The sequence below is a fragment of the Cyanistes caeruleus genome, unplaced genomic scaffold, assembly GCF_971803275.1.
Source record: "Cyanistes caeruleus unplaced genomic scaffold, bCyaCae1.hap1.1 HAP1_SCAFFOLD_87, whole genome shotgun sequence".
Lineage (NCBI taxonomy): Eukaryota > Metazoa > Chordata > Aves > Passeriformes > Paridae > Cyanistes > Cyanistes caeruleus.
The window spans coordinates 1,016,935-1,039,261 of NW_028255892.1; the positions used below are offsets into that span (position 1 = coordinate 1,016,935).

General features: G+C 45.4%; 1 protein-coding gene across 1 annotated transcript in view; it reads right to left on the reverse strand.

The window, feature by feature from the left end:
- The window catches only part of LOC111942164 (uncharacterized), a 360,854-nt gene that overhangs the window by 159,983 nt on the left and 178,544 nt on the right, over window positions 1–22,327 (reverse strand). Inside the window, 1 exon segment of the mRNA XM_086873093.1 lies at window positions 18,212–18,851. Coding sequence (XP_086729219.1) covers window positions 18,212–18,851 — 640 coding nt within the window.

Sequence of the window (22,327 nt, forward strand, 5' to 3'; positions counted from 1 at the left end):
CCTCAGTCAAGGCAGGATGGATGGAACAGAGTTTCTAAAATGTAACAAGTAGCAGAAGCAGAGTAGTTTGCAGAAGAAATTGTTATACAAGCACTTGTCCTAGGGAAATAAAACTGATGTTGCTAATATGGAATTGATCATGACTATTATTCCTTAGCAGCCATCTGAACATTTATACTATTGGCTATCCAGGCTCACACTATTCTAACCCAATAGGAAAAACAGCACAAAAGTGATGTACACTTGTAATAAATGTTTCCAGATATACCACCCCTGGGGACCGTGCATCGTTCATGCGCTGCAGTGCCCCAAGCACCCACATCCTGCCCCACAACTGAGCTCTGAGGTGGGACTAAACCAAAGGAAATTGGGATTTTGGCCACTGATGCTTCTGACTAAACCCAGGAATGCCTGTTCCTGTGCCAAAGGAACTGCACAGCCATCAGCCTGCTGCAGCACTGCTGGGGCATCTCAAAGAAGCATGTGGGCCTGTGCCTCACCCCTGGAGCCCCCTGGGCACATTTGTGAGCCACAGAGATGAGGCTGCAATGGTCATAAGGAAAGAGAAGAAGAAAGTCACAGAAGAATGGGGGAAGATGTAGGAGATGGTGGGAGGAGGAAGCCAGAGGGACCAAATGGGTAACTTTCATCCAAATTGGGAGCTATGAGGCAGGGACCCAAGAGATGTGGAATAGAGACCCCATCACCTGTGACTTCCTTTTTCAGCTGAAAAGAAAAAGAATAGAGAAATAGCTGGGTTTTAGCTGTGTGTCTAGATATGAAGCCACGTTACATTTTTGAATGGCTCCACACAAGTTCTTCAAGTTTTCTCCAAGCCTGCAGGTTCCCCTGCCCCAGGACCACCAGTGGCCAGTTTTGTTGGTTTTGCATGGGTTAAATTTTGGTGAGGAGGGAAGAAGCCAGCCATGGAAATGCTATTTCTGCTAAAAGGAGCTGCTAAAAGCTTTTTCCATGCCTGGCAAAACCAATCACTGGCTGGCTCTGAGAACAGGCCCATTGCTAAGCCAATTAGAAAAGCTGGAAACACTTTGATGACAACAGATTTAAGAGAGGAAAGAAACGTGGGAAGCTCTCTTTCTTTCTGCCCTCCGAGGGGTGGGGAGGGGGCACCGAACCCCTTCCCAGCAGGCCAGCTGTGGTGGTTTGGCATTTTAGAGAAAAAAGCAGAAAACACCCACAGAAGTGATTTCTCTGAGAGCGGCTGCTGGGAGTTTCTCTCTGCTTGAGATCAGGCCAAGAGCTGGCCAGTTCTGAGAACTGACAGCATTTTGCAGCACTGAAAAGTGAGATCACCTTTGTCAATAGCACCTTTTAAAAGCTCCAGCTGGGGAAGTTGTCTCTTTTTGTTTGCAGCCTGGAAAGGTATTGGAGCTGTGGTGTGGCTGGCCCCGCTCCCCACGGCCTGTGTGGCCTGGGGGGGCTGGGCTGGAGCCCAGTGGCTCTGGGCTGGGGGGATGGAGACTGCGGGACTTGCCCCGGCCCCAGGCCAGGCCGGGCTCTGCTGTGGCCCCTCCCGGGAAGCCCTCCCAGTCCCATTCCAGTGGGGTGGCTGAAGCCCTCCCCAGGGGGACCCCGGCCCTAAGCTGGGCCGGGCCACGGCTGCTGACATCTCGCCCATCCCCGCCATGGCCTGCACAGACGGCTCCAAGCTGGAAACCGTCCCCTGCCTTCCAGGGGCTGCTGAGCTGAAATCCCACACCAGGAATGCCTGCCACACCTTGGGCCACATTTAACCCTTTCACTACACAGATGAGACCTGCAGACTTCATCCCCTCTCCAGAGAGCGCAAAGTGGGAGCGATCGACACGCAAAAGACAACATCAAACATCAAGGTCAGTACGACGAAGAGTCAAGCCTCAGGTGGAAGGAGAATGAGGAGATGCTTTAATGAGCTGAAATAGTCTTTTGCTAGGGCCATGGAGATGGACAATAACATTCTGAAAAATAACTCCTTTCATTAATGAAAGAGTATTGGGGGGAATGAAGGATTCAAAGTGTAAATCTGAGCAAAGGTATCCATTGATGAAGCCAAGCAGGTGGTGGAGTATCTGTGATCCCATGAGATGCGTGAACAGAGAGAGAGAGATGAGAGCTGATGAAGATCCTTTGTCCCCAGGGAGAGAAGAAGAAAACTTCTGTCCCCAGAGATGATCACCAAGACAGATGAAGAGAGTAACTCTTGAATCTTTAAAATAATACCCCTTGAGTTCATGGCCCGTGAACACACCTCAGAGTGGTGTGGAAATGGGAGGAAGGCATGATGGCAGAGTTTTGCCCTGGGTGGCTGCTATTCATGGAAAGGAAAAAGCACAAGAAAAGTCTTTTCTTGTGGACAACTCTCCATGGAATAACAAGAGAAAACTCCTCTCCCTACAGATACTGATGAAAAGACTATCGTTGGTACTGCATTAACATCCCAAGTTTTGTCCCTACACTGTCAGTTGAGAAAGGAAAAAGTTGGTTGGGGAGAGAAAAGGTTTCTGGAGGTTTTATTCTGGTTTCTTATTTCTTATAGTCCTGTTAATAAAGTTTCTTTATTCCTTCTAACTTTTAAGCCTGGTTTTCCCTTCTCCTAATCCATATCTCACAGTGAGAAATGAGTAAGTGCCCTGGAGATTTCAGCCAGCGCTAAACCCACCACATTATTTAGTGCATTAGCCAAAAACTCAAATTAGCGAATCTCAGCCACTGCACCAGGCTGAAACTGAGGATCCCCAGCCAAGCTCAGAGGGAGGAGAACACAGCATTTGTGGGATCCTTTCCAGTCTGACTTGCTTTAGCTGGAGCCTGGGGGAGGAGAGAGCAGGAGAAGGGTTGGCTGAGTCCTCTCCCCTCTGCCTTGCCCTTCTCTGCTGGATCCTCAGTTCATCCCACACCCACCCCAAGACTCCATCCCCATCCTGCTGGTGCTGACGGGATTAAAGGAGATAAAGAGGAGATTAAAAAGATAGAGAGGAGAGAAAAAGAGAAGTTTAAATGCAATTTAAATATGAAAGAAATACCTATGTTAGTGACTGCTGAGAGTTCCAAGGGAGCTGAAGGGTTTGGGAAGGGCCAGGAGCCCGTGAAGGGCTCAGGAGCTGCTGCTGCCGGGAGGGAGGAAATGCACCAATGGCTCCCAGCAGAGTCTGTGCTTTGAGGCTCTTTCCCAAACAGCTGCAGGAGGGAAAGCAGCTGAGTTTGGAGGAAGAGTTTTCTGCTGAGGTTTCCTGTTTGGAGCTGTCACAAGCTTGAGCTGCTCAAGGGAAACGCGGCTCTGCTTCCAGCAGGGCCCAACTGCCCGGGAGCACAACTTGGTTCCCTGGCCCTGAGCCAACGGGCAGCAGCAGCTTCTGTTCCCTCCTGGCTCTTGTGTCATTTCCAGCAGCACAAGACACACCAAGAAAAGCTCCTCCAGAACATGCCATGAGAAACACAACCTGATTTCATTGCATGAAGGAGCTCTGACTGTCCCACGGGCTCAGGTTTGTTGGTCAGTGAACAGAGCAGGGAAAAGCACAGACACATTCCCTGCACAGGGAATTCACAGGAGGAAAGTGCAGCGCCGGAGGATGTGCTTGGATACAACGTTCCCACGGCAGTTTTGGGGATAAAATCGTCAGCAGAGAGAAAAGAAAAAGTCCTACCAAGGGTGGGCTGGGGAGGGCTGGTGCTTCCCGGGAGGCTCCCGAAGCTCAACAGTGTGGAAGAGTGGCTAGCTAACATAGGTCGTGTTCCCATGCAGCAATTAGCTGAGAAAGAATTAAACAACAGTAGAGTGTAGTTGGTATGAGATGTTGCAATGTCAGAAAGACCTTAGTGATAACTGTGAACTGAGAACAGGACACTGTGATCAGAAGAATGTGGATTCAGCACAGATGAACAACCACAAGAATGTGGAACTAGGTGGAGTTGTCCTTAAACGAAATACCCAATAATGAGCTTGCTTTTGCACTATGTAGGAGCCTAATTATTGATGTTATATAGGGAGTTTGGAGTTGCCAATAAAGGAGACTTACTGATCATTCATATTGAGTGCTGCTTGTCTCCCGCCGAACTCATCAAATGGCGCCCGAACAAATGGGACCCTTGGGACCTTTGGGACCTTTGGGACATTAAAAAGCGAAGGCCACGGGAGTCGGCGACAGGGGACGGGTCCTCCGCAGCAAGGACGGCGAAAAGCAACGGTGCCGCGCCCCAGGCGACCTCAGAGGAGAGTCCTGGCCGTAACGTGCTGCCAAACCTTGTAGGGCTGCAACAGCGCTGACGGTAAGATGGAAAGGCAAGCAGCACATGATTTATTTACCTGCTTTTTAGAAAAGCCACAGCTTAAGGGTTTTGATTTGCGCAAGGAGCTCCCTGGACTTCTTGCTTGTGGGTATGCTCACGCCTTTGCCTCCCACTGCTGGGCAAACACTCCTATCTATGCTGCCCATGGAAAGAGGGAGGGAGATTCAGAGAGAAGGAAATAATGAGAAAGAAATTCCACAGCAAACACTGAAACAACGAACAGAATCTGTTCAGTTACGGCAGGATGTGATATATCCTGAACTATTTTCTTCACTTATGGAGTCACTCTTAACACTACAATCTTATTTAAGTTCCAACTTTGCTACCCTGGAAGAAAAGAATCCAAATTTAGATTGGTTTCCACCCGAACCAGGGGGACATGGGGGAGCACTGAGGTGTGCGCAGAGAGCGGGGGCACCCCCGGGGCAGAAGCAGTGCAGAAAAAGTTCCAAGGCCACACTGAACAATTACAGAAACAGCTGAGCAGGAACAGGTGGCTCAGACAGCTTCAAAAAGTGACAAAATAGCCAAAAAATCACAAACTATATGGTATCTAGTTTGAAATTCATCACTGTAATTAGAAGTTGATAAGCTGCAATGGTCACCATTGTTAGCACCTGGCCGTGAGAGACTTTTTGTGTAACATTGCCTGCTTTTGTAAAAATTGTGCCCCTTTTTTCCTCTATCAGTGAACAAGAGAGATTGAGAGAAACAACTGTATGTGTTAAAGTTAACTTTGTGAGGTTTTTGGGGTTTTTTCCTGCGAGAGTATGTGGAGAATGTGAAGAAAGACAACAGCAGCAGAGAGCAGCAGCAGGACAGGCAGTCCACCCCCCCCCCCCCCTCTCTCTAAGAAAAAGCACTGGGATAGTACCCAGTTTGTTAAAAAGTCATGGTTCATGGGTTTTTTAAATGTTTTTATATACCCTTTTAGAGTTAATTTTGTGGTTTAAGTAATAATGAATTTATGCAATTGGAGTTTTTTAGAGTTTTCCTGGAGAAATTATTGTGAATCTTTGAAAGTTTAAATAGGTCCCTTTTCAAAAAAAAGGTGTTTAAGGTGAATATTAAAGAAGTTACCCTGCAATAATTAGTTTTAAAACCTAAGGTTAAATATGGTATGATTTACAGCTTCTAAGAAAACCTTCCATTAATCTTATCTACAAAAGCGATTTGCGGTTTAAAAAATAATTAGTTAAGAGAACTTACCTGTACAAGACAAAGTTAAGTTAAAGTATATATTACCCATTTGCTTGTTTTTTCCACAATTTTAATAAGGTAATTTCAATGTGAGTCCTTTTGTTATATAAAATACATATAACTGCATATATACCAATTTGGATTTTAGATTTTAGTTTAAGAATTAGACTTAATGTTTCTGAAAAGTGCTACAAAAGCTGAATGGCAACTTGCCAAATCCTGTGTTGTTGTGGTTTTTCTCTAGAAAAACTGCACTTTAAAATCCTAACCAATTTGAACATATACTAGGCAAATTCCTGTTTTGAATGAGTATTTTTAGTACCATTTGCAGTTATTGTGAGTTATTCTCAAAGCTAGATGACATAGAATTGTGATGTATTTGTTATGTTTTTATAATCTTTATAGTGAATCCATGTTACTGTTATATTGTGTTTAGAAGGTATATATCAAACTTTTAGCTGCCTTTGTAGTAACAGAATAAGATTTAAGGTATGTTTTTATTTAATATAGATTAAGTGTTGATAGAATTAAGCGAAGTCAAGTTTTATTATGTTTAGGCTTGAATGTTTTTAAGTTAAGTTTTCTAACTTAGATATTCTTTTAAGGTTAAATTTGTTACTTCCTTTTGCCATAAATAATTATTGTTAGGTTTAAATATTGTTTAATTTAAATTGTTTTATGTTTTATTGGAGACACTTGTCTAAACTGCAAAGTATAGTTATTTTCCTAGAGAGATGAAGATAGCCACAACTGAAACAGCTGTGACAGAACACTGATGAACACCTGCTTGTGGATAGAAGGGAATGCAGTCTGTGACACCCTTGACTTCATCGGGAGTTCTATTGGTTGTTACAATCTCTGCAGTTTTTGTTTGTTATAGCTTTCTTATTTTTCAGTGTTTCCAGAATTTTAAGAAGATGTACCATTGCTGAGGATCAGCTGCCATGGGGGAGGCTTCAGATTAAACCAACTGCTGCATGGTTTAATTGGTCTGGTACCTGAGGCTTCTGATCATTTGATTTGTACAAATGTATTTTAACAGTTTGCTGTGCTGTAAGCATCTCCTAGCTGCTGCTATTGAGAACCTTGTTTTAGAAATGAGTTAAGAGGCATCTTTCCAGTTTAAAGCCAGGCCCTGGCCAAGCCTTGACTTTACCTGGACAGAATGTTTGCCAGCAGATCCAGATGTTTTCTGTCCCAAATCAGTATTTGAGTCACTTTTTGACTCAGCAATTTGACCCTATTAATATGACAGCTGGATCAATTTTGAAGTGGGCTTGGAGAATCATTTCCGGAGGTGGTGATCCAATCCTTCACTGATGATTTTTTGTTTCTGTTTGTTTGCTAACTATGGGATGCTGGTGCAGTGTTTTAGTAATTAACAGTAGTTTTATATTACATATCTTATTAATAATGTTTATGATTTAATTGATTTTTAACTGCTCTAGGTTCTTACTAATTGTATATAGTTTTGTGTTAATGTTGATGTGTATAACAGAAGTACATCTTGTTTTTTGGTTTTTTTTAAAAAAACGGGGGAAATTGATGCCCTAAAAGCATTTGATTAGTGTAATTCATTAACTTCAAGGGGAGAAGTGTCTGTGTTTTGTTGGCAGGTTCAAAAAGGTCACCTGTCCATCTGACCAGACTGTCTGCCTCTGAACACACGAGATCCAGTGAACAGAGAAGTCACCACACAGCCTTGGTACTCCAGACATGGATCAGAAGTGGAGCTGTCAGGACACAGTTGTGTCTGAGCACTACACAGACAGTTGCCAACAGAAATTTTATGTTGTTATTATGATGTTGTGTCTCTACCAATTTTTCAGTTATCCTTTGTATTAAGATTTAGAAGGATGTGAAGAACAACCTGAACATCAAAGCCGTCAGTCACCGATCAGCTGCCAGCTGACATCACGGGAGCAGTGAACGTTCCAAGACTGAATTGTGTTAAATCATAGTCTGTTTGTGAAGGAAATTCTGTAGAAGATCTAAGAAAAGTGTAGAGACTCCATCTAACTGTATATAAAGCAAATTGTAGTTGTGTGTTTACCCTTTCAGCAAATTACTTTCACACTTAGACTACATATATACCAGAGCACGTGTGTTAAAAGTAGTTAGATAATAGTTTAAGATAAAGAGTTTAGCCTGTATGGCAATTGTTATATTAGTATAAAGTATAAGCATTTCCCCCTTCAAGAGCTAGTGAAATGAATTGAGCTTTGAAAGTTCATTTAACATTAAAGTTTAGCTGTGAGTTTGCAAGTTTGGTGTCATTTACATGGAACAAACTGCTTATGGTAATTGTGTTGTGTATAGTCCCGACCAACTGTCTGCTAACTAACATCCAAAAGTGACAGAACATATGGGTCACTCTGGCACACTGAACTGGCCAAAGGTCAATGTGTTTGAGCCTAGCCACACCTGGAGATCCTTTTCACACCTGTCTCATAGGAGTCCCTGAATGGGATCCTCAAGCATTTAAAGGTTTAATTAGTAATGAGACTCGACTGAATGGATTGGCAATGTTGCAAGAGTGCAATTGCACTGTTGGCTTCACATTAAGACAACTTGAAGCCTGTTGGCAAGCAAAATTACCAAAGTTCTCAATGTTACCATAGGGCCCCTCAGAAGAATTAGATTTGTTAGGTTCCACCAATACCTCAGGTGGATGGATAATGTTTGAACCCCCAACAGAAGCCATTCTAACAAAGTAATGCAGCACTGGGCTGCAGACAACCCTATAGCTGATCTCGTTACTCACACTGAGAGTAAAGCCTTTATTAGTGGTGCAATCTCACAGGACAATTACCAAAGCGATTACTTAGTTCCATATTCCTAATTTGTGGAGATAGAGCATGGAATTAGATTCCTGCTAATCCACATAGAAGACCCTGTTATCTTGGGAAACTTACTTTGTTTCCATCCAAGCTTACATCAGTTGTAGAATGTAGCTGATAAAATAAAAAACATCAGTCAAAGTGAAGCCTGAATGAATTAAAGCTTAGCAACTCTAAAAAGGCTCGCTTGTTAGACTAAGAAAGATTGAACTTAATATGCATGATGTTAAGTGAACTTTCAGCCGATGTGAGTAGTTTATGTCTTGCAGTATTACAAAATCGAGCTGCAATTGACTTTTTGCTCTTAGCACAAGGACATGGTTGTGGGGAGTTTGAAGGCATGTGCTGTCTGAATCTTACTGATCATTCAGCTTCCATCCATGGGCAACTGCAACAGCTACAGGATGGGTTACATGCCCTGAAAGAAGATAGTGACCCCACTGGAAGTTGGTTCTCCAGCTGGGGCATCACTGGATGGTTGGGGTCTCTTGTGCTGGAGGGGGGACGGACTTTACTTATAATGTTAATGGGGATGAAAGTCTAAGTTGTGTGTTATCTTGGCTTCATAAGGGTATAGAATGAGTCACATCCAAAGCCTGGTTTGTGCAAAAAGTGAAAGGGGGAATTGTTGCTATATTTTATATATTAATAAAGGCCTGTCTGCACAAACCAGTCTTTGAAATAACTCGTGATATTAAGGGCTAAAGTCCTTGAAACCTTTCTGCAGAAGAGAGAGTAAAGCAAAACAATATCCTTGTGTACAGGAGAAAAAATGTAAACCTGTGTGTGTTAGCCAATAGTAACTTGCTCTGCCTGCAGGCCCTGTAGAACCCTATAAAAGGTGTGCTAAAGATAGAAATAAACGGCGTTCACATTTACTTCTGTGAAGAGCGGTGAGTCGCTGGCGGTCCTCCAATAAAGTTCTACAAATTAAACATAACAAATGTCATTGGGGTGCAGAGGCATTGGTGAAATTGATGAAACAAAAATTAATCTCGGTACGGATGCTAACAATGGCAAAATCAGTAATGTCAAAATGTGAAATCTGCTTAAAAAACAACTCAGTGACTAGACACAGGCATAGCTAGGGAAGATTAGGATAGGAACAGAATCAGGATGACACTTGGCAAAACCCTCTAGTAGAGTGAAATTTGGGTGGGCCCTGGAGTCTTTGCTCGGTCCTATAGCAAACTATCAGAATAAAGAAATGTTGTACAGACTTACAGGTCAGGTAGATAAATTAGCAAGAGTGACCTGAGAAAGATTTAAAGAAATAAACATACAATTACAATTTACTACTCCTGAAAGAGCATGGAGTGTGTGAGTTTTTTAAAGGGATGGATTGATCATTGCTGTGTCCACACCGCAAATGTAACTGCAGATGTAGAATATGACATCAATCAATTGCAACAAATAGAGCACGAAGCACAGGAAGAGCAAAAGGATTTGTCTACAAGTTGGTTAGGCAAAATCTTCAAAGGGTTAGGGTGGAATGTGAGTTCATGGATTAAATCTATCATTGAGAGTGTGATCATCTTACTAACTGTATTCTTAGCAATTTGGTTAATTTACAGCATCTTCAAGGGAGAAATACAGAAGAAAATGTCCTGGAACCAGAAAATAATAAAGGCACTGATGTGAGATCCTCACCCACCATCTTCTGGTTCTCCAGTTCGTGACAACATCCAGGATAACACATCAATAAAGGATTCGAAGAACATCAAGTATAAACTCAGAAACAAAGGACTGTAACAAGTGAAAACATTTGCACTTCTAGTGAAGTAAAAATGCTTTCAAAGGGGGTAATAATAGTAAAAGGTCTTAAAATCTTAGAAAATTCATGGACTTAGAAATAAAGTTAGGTTTGGCAAGCCTGGGAAAAGTAGGCTCTGGGAAATGTTAGGCCTTGTACTTGCTAAAGATCAGGTGAAACTGCACCTGTGTTAGCAGTATATAATAAATGATACAATTGTTAGATGTGATTAGATATAATTATTGTTTAAAGAAGATGAGGAACAATGTTAGGGGTGTGAGGGGGATCATGAGAAATCCATGCTTGGGTAACATCAATGTATACAATAGAACGATGTTAGTTTAATAATTACTATGTAAGTTAAATAAGGATAGAGTACAAAAACATGTTGAACTCAAAACTAAGTCGAGTCAGATTTGGGTATGTGTACCCCTGACACCCAGATCTCTTAATAATGCACCTGCATATAATCATTCGTGATTATGTGTGTTCCTGAAAGCTAACAATTTCATCAGATTTTACTGGAATTTTGTGAGAAATTTGTGGAATTTTTGGGGATATTTTGTAAAATTTTATGAGATATTGAGGAGATTTAGGGAATTTTGTGGGAAATTTTCTGGAATTTTGAGGATTTTTCTAGAATTTTGTGGGATTCTGAGAAGACTTGAAGAGTTTTTTGGTATTTTTCTGGAATTTTGTGGAGCACTGTGGAGATTTTGTGGATGTTTCTGGAATTTGGTAGGGTTTTGTGAAGATTTAGGGAATTTTGTGGGATTTTTCTGGAATTTGGTGGGATTTTTCTTGAATTTTGTGGGGCTTTTCAAGAATTTTGTGATTTTTTTTCTGGAATTCTGTGTAAATAGGAGGAGATTCTGTGGGATGTTTCTGGAAATTGGAAGGGTTTTGATAAGATTGAGGGGTTTTTTTTATTTTTCTGCAATTTTGTGGGATTTTTCTGGAATTTTGTAGAAAATTGTGGAGATATTTTGGGATGTTTCTGGAAATGTGTAGGGTTTTGAGAAGTTTTAGGAAATTTTGTGGGTGTTTTCTGCCATTTTGTGGGATTTTAAGGAGACTTGAAGGATTTTTTGGGAGGTTTATAGAATTATTGGGATTTTTATGGAATGTTGTGGGGTTTTTGTGGAATTTTGTGGGATTTTGAGGAGACTTGAGGAATTTGGAGGGATTTTTCTTAGGTTTTGTGGAAATTGGAGCAGATTTTTTGGGATATTTCTGGAATTTGGTAGGGTTTTGAGACATTTCAGGGATTTTGGTGGGATTTTTCTGGAATTTCATGGGATTTTTCTGACCTTTTGTGGGATTTTGATAAAATTTAAATACTTTTGTGGGATTTTTTGGGAATTTTGTGGGATTTTTTTTGAATGTTGTGAAATTTTGTGGGATTTTGAGGAGACTTGAAGAAGTTTTTGGGGATTTTTCTGGAATCTTGTGGGATTGTTCCTTAAATTTTGTGTGATGCTTCTGGAATTTTGTGGGGGTTTTATGGGATTTTGAGAGATATTGAGGAGACATGAAGAATTTTCAGGCATCTTTCTTAGATTTTGTGGGAATTTGTGGAGATTTTGTGGGATGTTTCTGGAATTCGGTGGGGTTTTGAGAAGATAGATGGAATTCTGTGGGATTTTTTTTTAATTTTGTGGTATTTTTTTGGAGTTATTCTGGAATTATGAGGAGATTTTGTGGGATGATTCTGGAATTATTGAGGTTTTTGTGGAAATTTTGAAGGATTTTAGGAAGACTTGAAGAATTTTGTGGGTCTTTTCTTAGATTTTGTGGAAATTTGTGGAGATTTTGTGGGATGTTTCAAAAATTTGATTCAGTTTTGAGAAGATTTAAGTACTTATTTTTTTTCCTGAAATTTTGTGGGATTTATATGCAATTCTTGGGGAATTTTTTTTAATTTTGTGGGATTTTTCTGGAATGTTGTGGGATAATGAGGAGACTTGAAGAATTTTGAGGGATATTTCTGGAATTTTGTGGAAAGTGGAGGAGATCTGTGTGGATGTTTCTGGAATTTTGAGGTAATATTTTGGAATGCTGTGGAAATCGGAAGATTTTTTTTTTATGTTTCTGGAATTTGGTGACATTTTGAAGAATTTTGTGGCATTTTTGTGGAATTTTTGTAGAATTTTGTGGGATTTTGAGGAGACTTGAAGAATTTTGTGGGATTTTTCTTAGATTTTGTGGAACTTTGTGGAGATTTTGTGAGATGTTTCTGGAATTTGGTAGGGTTATGAGAAGATTTAAGGATTTTTTTGGGATTTTTCTGCAATTTTGTAGGATTTTTCTGGAATTTTGTGGTATATTGAGTAAACTTGATGAATTTTGAGGGATATTTCTAATATTTTCTGGAAATTTATGGAGATTTTGTGAGATGTTTCTGGAATTTGGTGAAGGGAGAAAATTTAGTTAATTTTGTGGTATTTTTTTCAAATGTTGTGGAACTTCTCTTAAATTTTGTGGAATTTTCTCAAACTTTGAGGGATTTTTGTAGAATATTGTGGAAATTGTAGAGATTTTGTGGGATGTTTCTGGAATTCGGTAAAGTTTTGAGAAGATTTAGGGAATTTTGTGGTACTTTTTTCTTTAATGTTGTGGGATTTTTTTTAAATTTTGTGGGATATTGAAGAGATTTTTGTGCAAGTTTCTTTAATTTTGTGAGATTTTTTTTGAATTTTGAAAGATTTCAAAGACTAATAAAAAAATTTTTAGGCATTTTTCTTAGATTGTGTGGAAATTTGTGGAGAATTTTGTGGCATATATCTGGAATTTCGTGAGGCTGTGAGAAGATTTGAGGAATTTTGTGATTTTTTTCTAGAACTTTGTGGGATGTTTCTAGAATTTTTGGGATTTTTTTGAATGTTTTGGGGTTTTGTGGATCTTTGTGGGATATTGAGGGAACTTGAAGAGTTTTGAGGGATTTTTTTTAGGGTTAGTGGAAATTTGTAAAGATTATGAGGGATGTTTCCGGAATTTGGTAGGGTTTTGAGAAGATTTTGGGAATTTTGTAATTTTTTTCTGGAATTTTGTTCAATGTTTCTGGAATTTTGTGGGATTTTGAGGAGACTTGAAGAATTTTGAAGGGTTTTTCTTAGATTGTGTGGAAATTAGTGGAGATTTTGTAAGATATTTCTGGAATTTGGTAGGGGTTTGAGAAGATTTGGGAACTTTTGTGGGTGTTTTCTGCCTTTTTTTGGGATTTTTCTGGAATTTTCCGGGATGTTTCTAGAATTTTGTGATGTTTTTGTGTAATTTGGGTGATTTTGAGGAGACTTGAAGAATTTTGATGGCCTTTCTCTTAGATTTTTTGGAAATTAGTGGAGATTTTGTGGGGTGTTTCTGGAATTCGGTAGGGTTTCCTGAAGTTTGAGGGAATTTTGTGGCATTAATTGGGAACGTTGTGGTAATTTTCTGGAATTTTGGGGAATTTTGAGGAGCCTTGAAGAACTGTGTGGGATTTTTCTTAGATTGCGTGGAAATTCGTGGAGATTTTGTGGGATATTTCCGGAATTTGGTGGGCTTATGAGAAGATTTAGGGAAATTCGTGGGGGTTTGTTTGCAAGTTTGTGGGGTGTTTCTGGAATTTTGTGGGATTTTGAGGAAACTTTTAGAATCGCGTGGCATTTTTCTTAGACTGAGTGGAAATTAGTGGGGATTTTGTGGGATATTTCTGGAATTTGGTAGGCTTCTGAGAAGGTTTTTGCAATTTTGTGATTTTTTCAGGAATTTTGTGAGATGTTTCTGGAATTTTGAAGGATTTCTTTGGAATGTTGTGGAATTGTCTGGAATTTTGTGGGATTTTGAGGAGACTTGAAGGATCTTGTGGGATATTTCTTGGATTGTGTGGAAATTAGTGGAGATTTTGTGGGATGTTTTCGGAATTTTGTGTGGTTTTCAGAAGGTTTAGGTAATTTTCTGGAATTTTTTTTGAAAGTTGTAGTAATTTTCTTGAATTTTGTGGGATTTTGAGGAGCCTTGAAGAATTTTGAGGGATTTTTCTTAGGTTTAGTGGAAATTTGTAAAGATTATGAGGGATGTTTCCAGAATTTGGTAGGGTTTTGAGAAGATTTATGGGATTTTGTGGGATTTTTTTGGAATGTTGTGGTAATTTTGTGGGATTTTGTGGGATTTTGAGGAGCCTTGAAGAATTGTGTGGAATTTTTCATAGATTTTGTCGAAATTTGTGGAGATTTTTTGGGATGTTTCTGGAATTTGTTGGGCTTATGAGAACATTTTGTGAATTTTGTGGATTTTTTACTGGAATTTTGTGAGGTTTTCCTGGAATTTTTGGGGATTTTGAGGAGTCTTGAAGAGTTTTGAGGGATTTTTCTTAGATTGTGCGGAAATTTATGGAGATTATGTGGGATGCTTCTGGAATTTGGTAGGGTTTTGAGAAGATTTAGGAAATTTTATGGGTGTTTTCTGCCTTTTTTTCGGATTTTTCTGGAATTTTGAGGGATGTTTCTGGAATTTTGTGATGTGTTTGTGTAATTTGGGTGATTGTCCTGGTTTAGGGTATATTTGGGAGAAAACCTCCAGTGGGCTCCCCCCGGGAAGCAAACCCACGTGGCCCCTTTCTCCCACCCCCCATCCAGTTCGGGAAGAGATTTCTCTGAGAGGAGTGGAAAAAACCTGTTTATTTCCCAGGCACAGCACTACCCAGCACAAAAATGAACGATATCAAATTACAAAACCTCTCGCCCTTCAGCAGAGATGAGGAACTTCAGAGGGTCTCTTTCCTGGGGGTGTTGGCTCTGTTATCAGTCCCTCTGGCGCTGGAAAATGCCGCTGCCCAGGCTGGGCTCCCGGTAGTCCAGGGGTGCTCCCGGTGCTCCCCCGAGTCCCCAGTCCAGAGCAGCTTCGATTCGTTTCAGGAAAAGGGAAAGAAAACAGTCCAGGAAGACCTCTCTGCTCCGGCTAGCTGGAAAGCCAAGGCGATCTGTGTCTTGTTGTCTGTCTGTGCTGTAGCCAAAACTCCCGATGCGGGGGGAGCAAGTGCAGTCTGATAACAGACTTGGTGCTTCTTTTCCACTCACTTTTACTCTCAGATGGAATTTTAAGAATACAGAACCTGTGTCGGGGTTAGGTGGACGAATGGGGATACAATTTAACATCATAATCAACCCAGGACACACGCCCACTGTGCTTTCCAGCTGCTTTGCTCCAGCTCCCCCCAAATCACCACGAATTCCACTGAACTGAAACAAATCCAAATCCTCGTGGGTCGGGACAAGGGCAGGGAGAGGTCACTCAGGGATCACCATCAGGGGCACAACAGCCCGACACGGGGAAATGAACTGAGCTTAGGACTGAGCAAATCAGACCAGGAGAATGAGGATTAAAATCAATCTTGAGAAACACCTCCTCCCACTCCTGAACTTTTCTGTCCGGGCCGCTGCTCTCGGGGCACAGAGAGGGGCCCGGCCGTGTCCCTGCAAACCTCCCTGGGAATCACCCCAGAGCCCTCAGCCTTCCGTGTGCCCATCCCCGGGGCCCCTTGTCCCTCCCAATGGCTCCCGTGGCTCTCCCAGTCCATCCCAGCCTCTCCCAGTCCATCCCAGTCACTCCCAGTGACCCCGCCTGTCCATCTCGCCCCTCCGTGCATCTCTCGCCCCTCAGCCAATCAGAGCGCGTCTCTCTGATGACTCATCAGTTGCCGGGCAGATCCACAGAGCCGAGAGCCCCGCGCTGGACTCGGCCGCCCAGCGCCGTGCGCTTCATTCCCAGTCCCTCCCAGTGCCACCACAGTCCCTCCCAGTGCCACCACAGTCCCTCCCAGTGCCACCACAGTCCCTCCCAGTGCCACCACAGTCCCGCCCAGTGCCACCACAGTCCCGCCCTGAGGACCCAGAGTCCCTTCCACTCCTTTTTAGCCTATTCCCAGTCTACTCCGAGTTCATTCCTACTTCACTCCCAGACCTCCACACTTACTTCCAGTGTCCCAGTATCCACTCTCATCTCTTTCAGTGCCACCCCAGTCCCTGCCAGTCCATTCCCAGTCCCTCCCAATGCCACACCACTCCTCTCCACTCTCTCCCAGTGCCCATCCCAGCGTGTCCATCTCGCTGGTGCCCTCCAGCTCCCAGCCCGGCCCCGGCCGCCTGCTCTGCTCCCTGATGGATTTCTCCCCTGCCCACATCCAGCTGAGCTGCTCCCAGGGCCAGCAGCAGCTCTCGGGCCGCGTGCTGGCCACTGCCGTGCTCCCCAGCGGGGACTGGAGCCAGCAGCTCCTGGTGCTGCTGGAAACCGCCCCCGGCAATGCGGGCTCAGCTCCAGCTGCCAGGTGGAGCACGGCAGCCTGGAGCACCCCCTGAGCCGGCACTGGGGCACGGCCCGGCCCCCACAGCGCCGGGGGCAGCGGGGGAGGCACTGGGGGGGCCCAGAGGGGGATTGGGGTGTGCTGGGAGGAACTGGGAGGGAGTTTGAGATAGACTGGTTTAAACTGGGGAAGGGATTGAGGTGCTTAGGATGGCTGTGAAGGGGTTTGAAGGATGTTGGGGAGGGTGGGATGGGGTTCTGGGGGTCTTGCTGGACCCTGGGAGGGAGTTTGGGGGTGCTGGGTGTCACTGGGAGGGATTTGAGTGAGCCTGGAGGGGCTGGAAGGAGATTGGGCATTGGAAAGCAGGGATTGGGATGAGGTTGGTTGTGCTGGAAAGAGACTGGGAGGAGTCTTGATGAGTCCTGGTGGGGCTGGGAAGGGACTGGGAGAGGGTTTGGGGGTCCAGGGGCAGTGGGGGGAAATTGGGAGGGGGCTGTGGGATCCTGAGAGGAACAGGAGGGGCTCTGGTGGGTCCTGGGGAGGCTGGGAAGAGACTGGCAGTGATTTACCAAAATAGCAATATTGATCCAGTATCAACATCAATCTGTTAATGGACAAAAAACCTCTCCAACAGTTTAAAGTTACAAAGTGGATGTTTAATCACAGCACTGGGCGAGTGCAGGAGTCACCCCTTAATACGCACTGCAAGTTGACAAAATATTCCAGTGTGAATTTATTTACAAAAGTCTTAAAATATCCAAAATACTAATACATATTAATACTAATGCATATGCATAATGCTAGCACCTCCCATGTTCCTCTTCGGATTAGAATTCATGGTAATGATTTTAATGTCATTACGCCTGCATGGTTGGCTCCCTAATTTGAGGAGGGTGTCGTTTTGGTGAGGAGGGTTCATCAGGAGATGAAGGAAAACCGCTCTTCTTCACTCCCACCTTTCTACCTTTACAATGGTTGACATTACAAATGACATTTGGTCCAACTCCAGTTTCCTCCCTTGTGACTTTGAAATGGGTTTCCAGATGTAAGGTCTGTGATCTTCCTGAACCCATTTATCAGTTTCTCTTTTCTCATTATAAGCACAGCTAAACAAACACACAATGAAAAGTAATTTTTTACCTAAGTCCGAGATTCATTATCTCAAATCCTGCTTTTCCCTTCATCATTAACTCTAACTAGTTCCAGCAAGGCCTATCTCTAGCCAAGACCCCTAATTTTTCTAAAATTCTTAATTGTTTAAAATTAGTGACTCCAAAGGAGGTTTCAGAGGGTCTTGGGTGGGCTGGGAGAGACTGGGAGGGTCCTTGGAGGGGCTTGGGGTGTCTGACAGAGGTTTTGGGGGTCCTGACCTTTGCAGATGCCCCAGGGATGCCATGAAACACCACACATAGCAAGATGCTGACGGGGATTGGAATCTCCGTGTTGGGCTTCGTCTTCTTGGCACTGGGGCTCGGCTTCTGCCTGCGCAGGAAGGTGAGGGAGGGTTCTGGGGTCGTGTCTCCCTCACCAGGAGCGTTTGTGCTCCCCTCTGGGCCCCCAAGCCCGGTGTCACCCCCTTTTCTCTGCCCACACAGCTCCTGAGGCAAAAGCTTCTCGAGGATTTAAAGTCAACAATTCCCACTGTCATTCTGTATCCTGTTGAATTTTCATTCCCCTGCTTTCATCCAGGTGCCCACAGGGAGCCAGGAAGATGTGGAGCCTCCCAGCCAGGTGTCTTCCCAACATGGATCACCAGGACCACGGATCACCAGGGCTCTGCCCAACGGGGGTCACTGGGGATCATCCAACGCCCATCCTCCCATGGGGGATGGAGCTGGAGCAGTGCACGAAGCTCTTCCCACACTCGGGGCACTCGCAGGGCTTCCCTTACTGGTGCCTACGTTGGTGTCGGGTCAAGGTTGAGCTGGTGGAGAAGCTCTTCCCACACTGGGGACACTCGTAGGGCCTCTCTCCCGTGTGGATGCGCCGGTGGACGGTGAGGGTGGAGTTGCGGTTGAAGCCCTTCCCGCAGTCGGGGCAGCGAAAGGGCCTCTCGTCTGTGTGAATCCGCTCATGTACGAGGACACTGGAGCTGGTCTGAAACCTCTTCCCACACTGGGGACACTCGTAGGGCCTCTCCCCAGTGTGGATGAGCTGGTGTGCCCTCAGACTGGAGCTCCACCCAAAGCTCTTCCCACATTCCAAGCAGGTGTAGGGCCGTTCCCCCGTGTGCATCACCTGGTGTGTCATCAGCTCAGAGACATCTCTGAAGCTCTTCCCACATTTCCCACACTCAAAGGGCCGTTCCCCCATGTGGATCCTCTGGTGTTTCCTCAGGCTGTAGCTCTGGCTGAAGCTCTTCCCACATTCCCCACACCCGTAGGGCTTTCCCCCAGTGTGGATCACCTGGTGCTGGATCAGCTGGGATCTCTTTCTGAAGCCCTTCCCACATTCCAAGCACTTGTGGGGCTTCTCCCCCAGCTCTGAGCTCCGGCTGGATCTCTGGCCGTGTTCCTGGCACTGGGGGCATCTTTCCTCCTCGCAGCTCCCTGGACTGGGTTTGCAGCCCCTCCTCGTGCGGCATCTCCAGGGCTTTTCCTCCTCCTCTTCCATCTGGAAAAAATTTGGGAATGAAAATTCCTGGTTAGGAGGAAAGAAAGAGAGGAGAGTGCCTTGGGCTGGGGGTGCCTCTGTTGGGAAGGCAGAATTAGAAAGAAATTATAAATATGTCTCTTTAGCCAGAAAGGCTAAGGAAGAAATACAAATGAAAGCACAGTTTGAATAATTCAAAGAAACCAAGCTGACGTGCCAGAGCACGTTCTTTTCCCCAGTAAAACTAAGCTGAGACCCCTCTTCCCAGCCTTATAAGGAAAGGTCTGAAGAACCCCGAGATAACTAAAAATATGCAAAACCAGCGATTTCTACAGGTCGCACACAAATGTTACTGTATTAGGATACTTAGAAAGATTGGTTAGTAAAGGAATAGAATATTCAATGTATAGGTTATATATGTAATTGTAAAAGAGAGTTCTCTTGGTTCTCTTAGTCTCTCTTAACTCTTGGCTCTCTTGCTACTCTCTCTTGGCTCTCTCTTAGCTCTCTTGTTTCTCTTAGCCTTCTTGCCTCATACTTTCGACACTCTTGCTGGTCTCTTTTTCCTGCTCTTTCCTGCTCTTCTTTATCCTCTTTTTCTTGGCTCTCTCACTTCTGTTCTGTTATTCTCTTCCTTAGCAATCTTAAAGTCTTGAACTCATGTATTCATATTTTACCCCCTTTTGTATTGTTCTCTCTGAGCCTGCTTTGCGCTCTATCTGTCGGCTCATGGCAGGCTCTCCCTCTCTCTCTCTCCCACGCCCTGAAATAAACAACTAACATCTAACTCGACTATAGAGGTCTCTGCCGAGTCTCAGACCGTCCACCCCCGATGTGTCTCCTACATGCCTCCTTGCCCAGGTTCGTCTCAGAAAGACATTGGGCATCTTGTGTCTGTAAGAACCTCAAAAACAACAAGATTCAGCCCAAACAACAAAACACAGATCACAAACTAACCAAACAACAAGATTCAGCCAAAACCCCCTGCACAATAGAAAGGTTCAGCCCCTGCAAGAAACTAAAGCACCAACGTTTACCACAGTAAGGCTCAGAAACACCAAGATTCAGCCCCATAAAAATCGTGGATTGCCCACTGTGGTCACCCGCTGCATGTGGGGAGGCAACGCACCTGGGGCTGGGGGAGCTGCAGATACAGGGATGAACTTCGTGCTGCTTCCTCTCCCTGCTCCTCCTCCTCCTCCTGTGGCCCTACTCGACCTCACACTCCTCCTCCTCCTTCTGCACAACCCCAGGTACATATATTTTGACCGTTTTTTTCCTCAACCCTGCTTCTCCTTCCCTTCTCCTCCTGCCCCCAGGCCCAGCACCCACTGCCGCCTCCCTCTTCCCCCCCAGTCCCACAGCATCCCACCGCAGGGGCACGGATGCAGCTGGGCCAGCTCGGCCTGGGGCAGCGCTGGGCTCTCGGCCGCTTCCGCCCGCACTCGCTCCCCACTGCAGCCGCTCCCGCCACCACAGCGCGGGGGGGCCCGGCCTTGGCGCTCCCCCCTCCCACCTCCCCAAATTCCCCTCCAGGGGGGCGCCAAGGCCCGGGGGGGAGGGGCGCAGCTGGGCTCCAGCTGGGGAACGCTGGCAGCTGCGGCTCTGCCTGGACACTGATGAGTCATCAGCGCCGCGCGCTCTGATTGGCTCAGCCCTGCCTGAGCCCTGCGCCTGCACCAAGGGGGGACACCCTGCTCCAGGGGGGATGGCCCCAAAACGGGGCAACCCCAGCAAAGGAACAACAACAAAGCCTCTTTACAAACTGATCCCCTCAACCTCACTGCACATAGGGCCAGGGACGTGGACATAAGGAAGTGACACGAGGAGCCAGCAGCTGCACAAAATGTTATTAATTGATGACACAGACTGCTGCTCAGCCAAGGTCCTGCTAAATTCATCAACTTCCAGAAGAACAACAAAGACTTAACACAGACATCAATATCGTTAGCTATACAAAAGTGGGGTGCATATTAAGGGGGTATGTAGGAGGTGCATTGGGAAGTCTGTACCTCTCCAGGACTTCAGCCAATGGGGAAAGGGAGAGGGAGATGTGATCAAGAAAATTAGGATGAAAAGGAGGCTGTGTCTGCCAACAACTGGAGAGACCCCATGGGAAATGTCCCATGGGCACACCCTTTTTTATGAATACAATTACTGTTACAAGACTCCTCTGTCTTCCTTGTGGACAGAAACCTCTGGGGATGTCAATTTTTCCACACACCTTGGGGCTCCTCCGCAATTCCTTCCACCGTCCGGGCCGGCGGGCAGTGAGTGCAGCTGAAGGGGCCTCACCCAGTTTGGGGGATCGGCTCCCTCGGCTGGCGGCGGCACCGGGGATTGATTGGGTACCCGAGAGTGAGCAGGAGACAGACGAGTGACGGATCAGGGCGGCTCTCAAGAGTCGGCAGGGAGAGAGCACTGAAAATCTCAGCAGTGACTACAGTGGCATCTTCGGGGAGTGAACATGGCAGGGCACCCAGGGAGGGGACAAAAGGGAAAGCCACAATGGGGTCCCAGCAAAAGGGATGAGGATCCCAAAATATCTCTCAAGGGTCCCTTGGGAGCATGTGGAGGTCGTTTGCACATTCTCCCAGAGGGAATTAAGGACATGGACACCCAGGGGGGCAAGAAGGGAAGTCCAGAAGGCATTTAGACAACAGGGACTTTTTTTTTTAGACAAAAAGCAGCAGGAGGAATCCATGGGGTAAGAAAAATGATGATGGAAAAGAAGAGGAAGAGAAAAATACTGAGGACTGGGATGTGTTCCAGAAGGGTCTTATCCGCAGAAATTGCCAGCTGACTCAGATCCTTTGTATCCCAGTTTTCCAGGACAGGAAAACAAGGAGGTGAGGATTTCAGGGGGTTTCTCTGAGCTGGGAGCGGCAGGAGCGGGCGCAGAGCTGCGGCACCGGGAGCACGGGCTGGGGGCCTGTGGGGAGCTGTGGGGCCGGGCCGGGGCTGTGGGGCAGCCGGGGCTCAGCGCCGGGCGCTGCCTGAGCCCAGCACCCCCCGGGCAGGGCCGGCAGTGGCCCCCGGCCCCCAGGAGGCTGCGGGACGCCCCGGCCGCTGCCCGGCCCCGTGGAGCTGCCGGCCCTGCCCGCCGGGGGGGCCGCCTTTGGACACTGCGGCAGGACAGGGACCGGCTCTGGGATACGGGCTGGGGAGGGGAGCCTCAGCACAGCCAGCACGAGGAAGGAACAGCTCACAAATGGCGATTAGACATGCAAGGATCCACATGATCTTTTAAGCATTTCCTGGTGGGTCCCTGGAGAAAGGAAGGATTTTGCAGAAAGCTCAGCAGCTGCCACACGATGAGCACCCACAGGCACTGAGGGGGGCTGCAGCAGCGACAGAAGAAGCCCCTGCAGC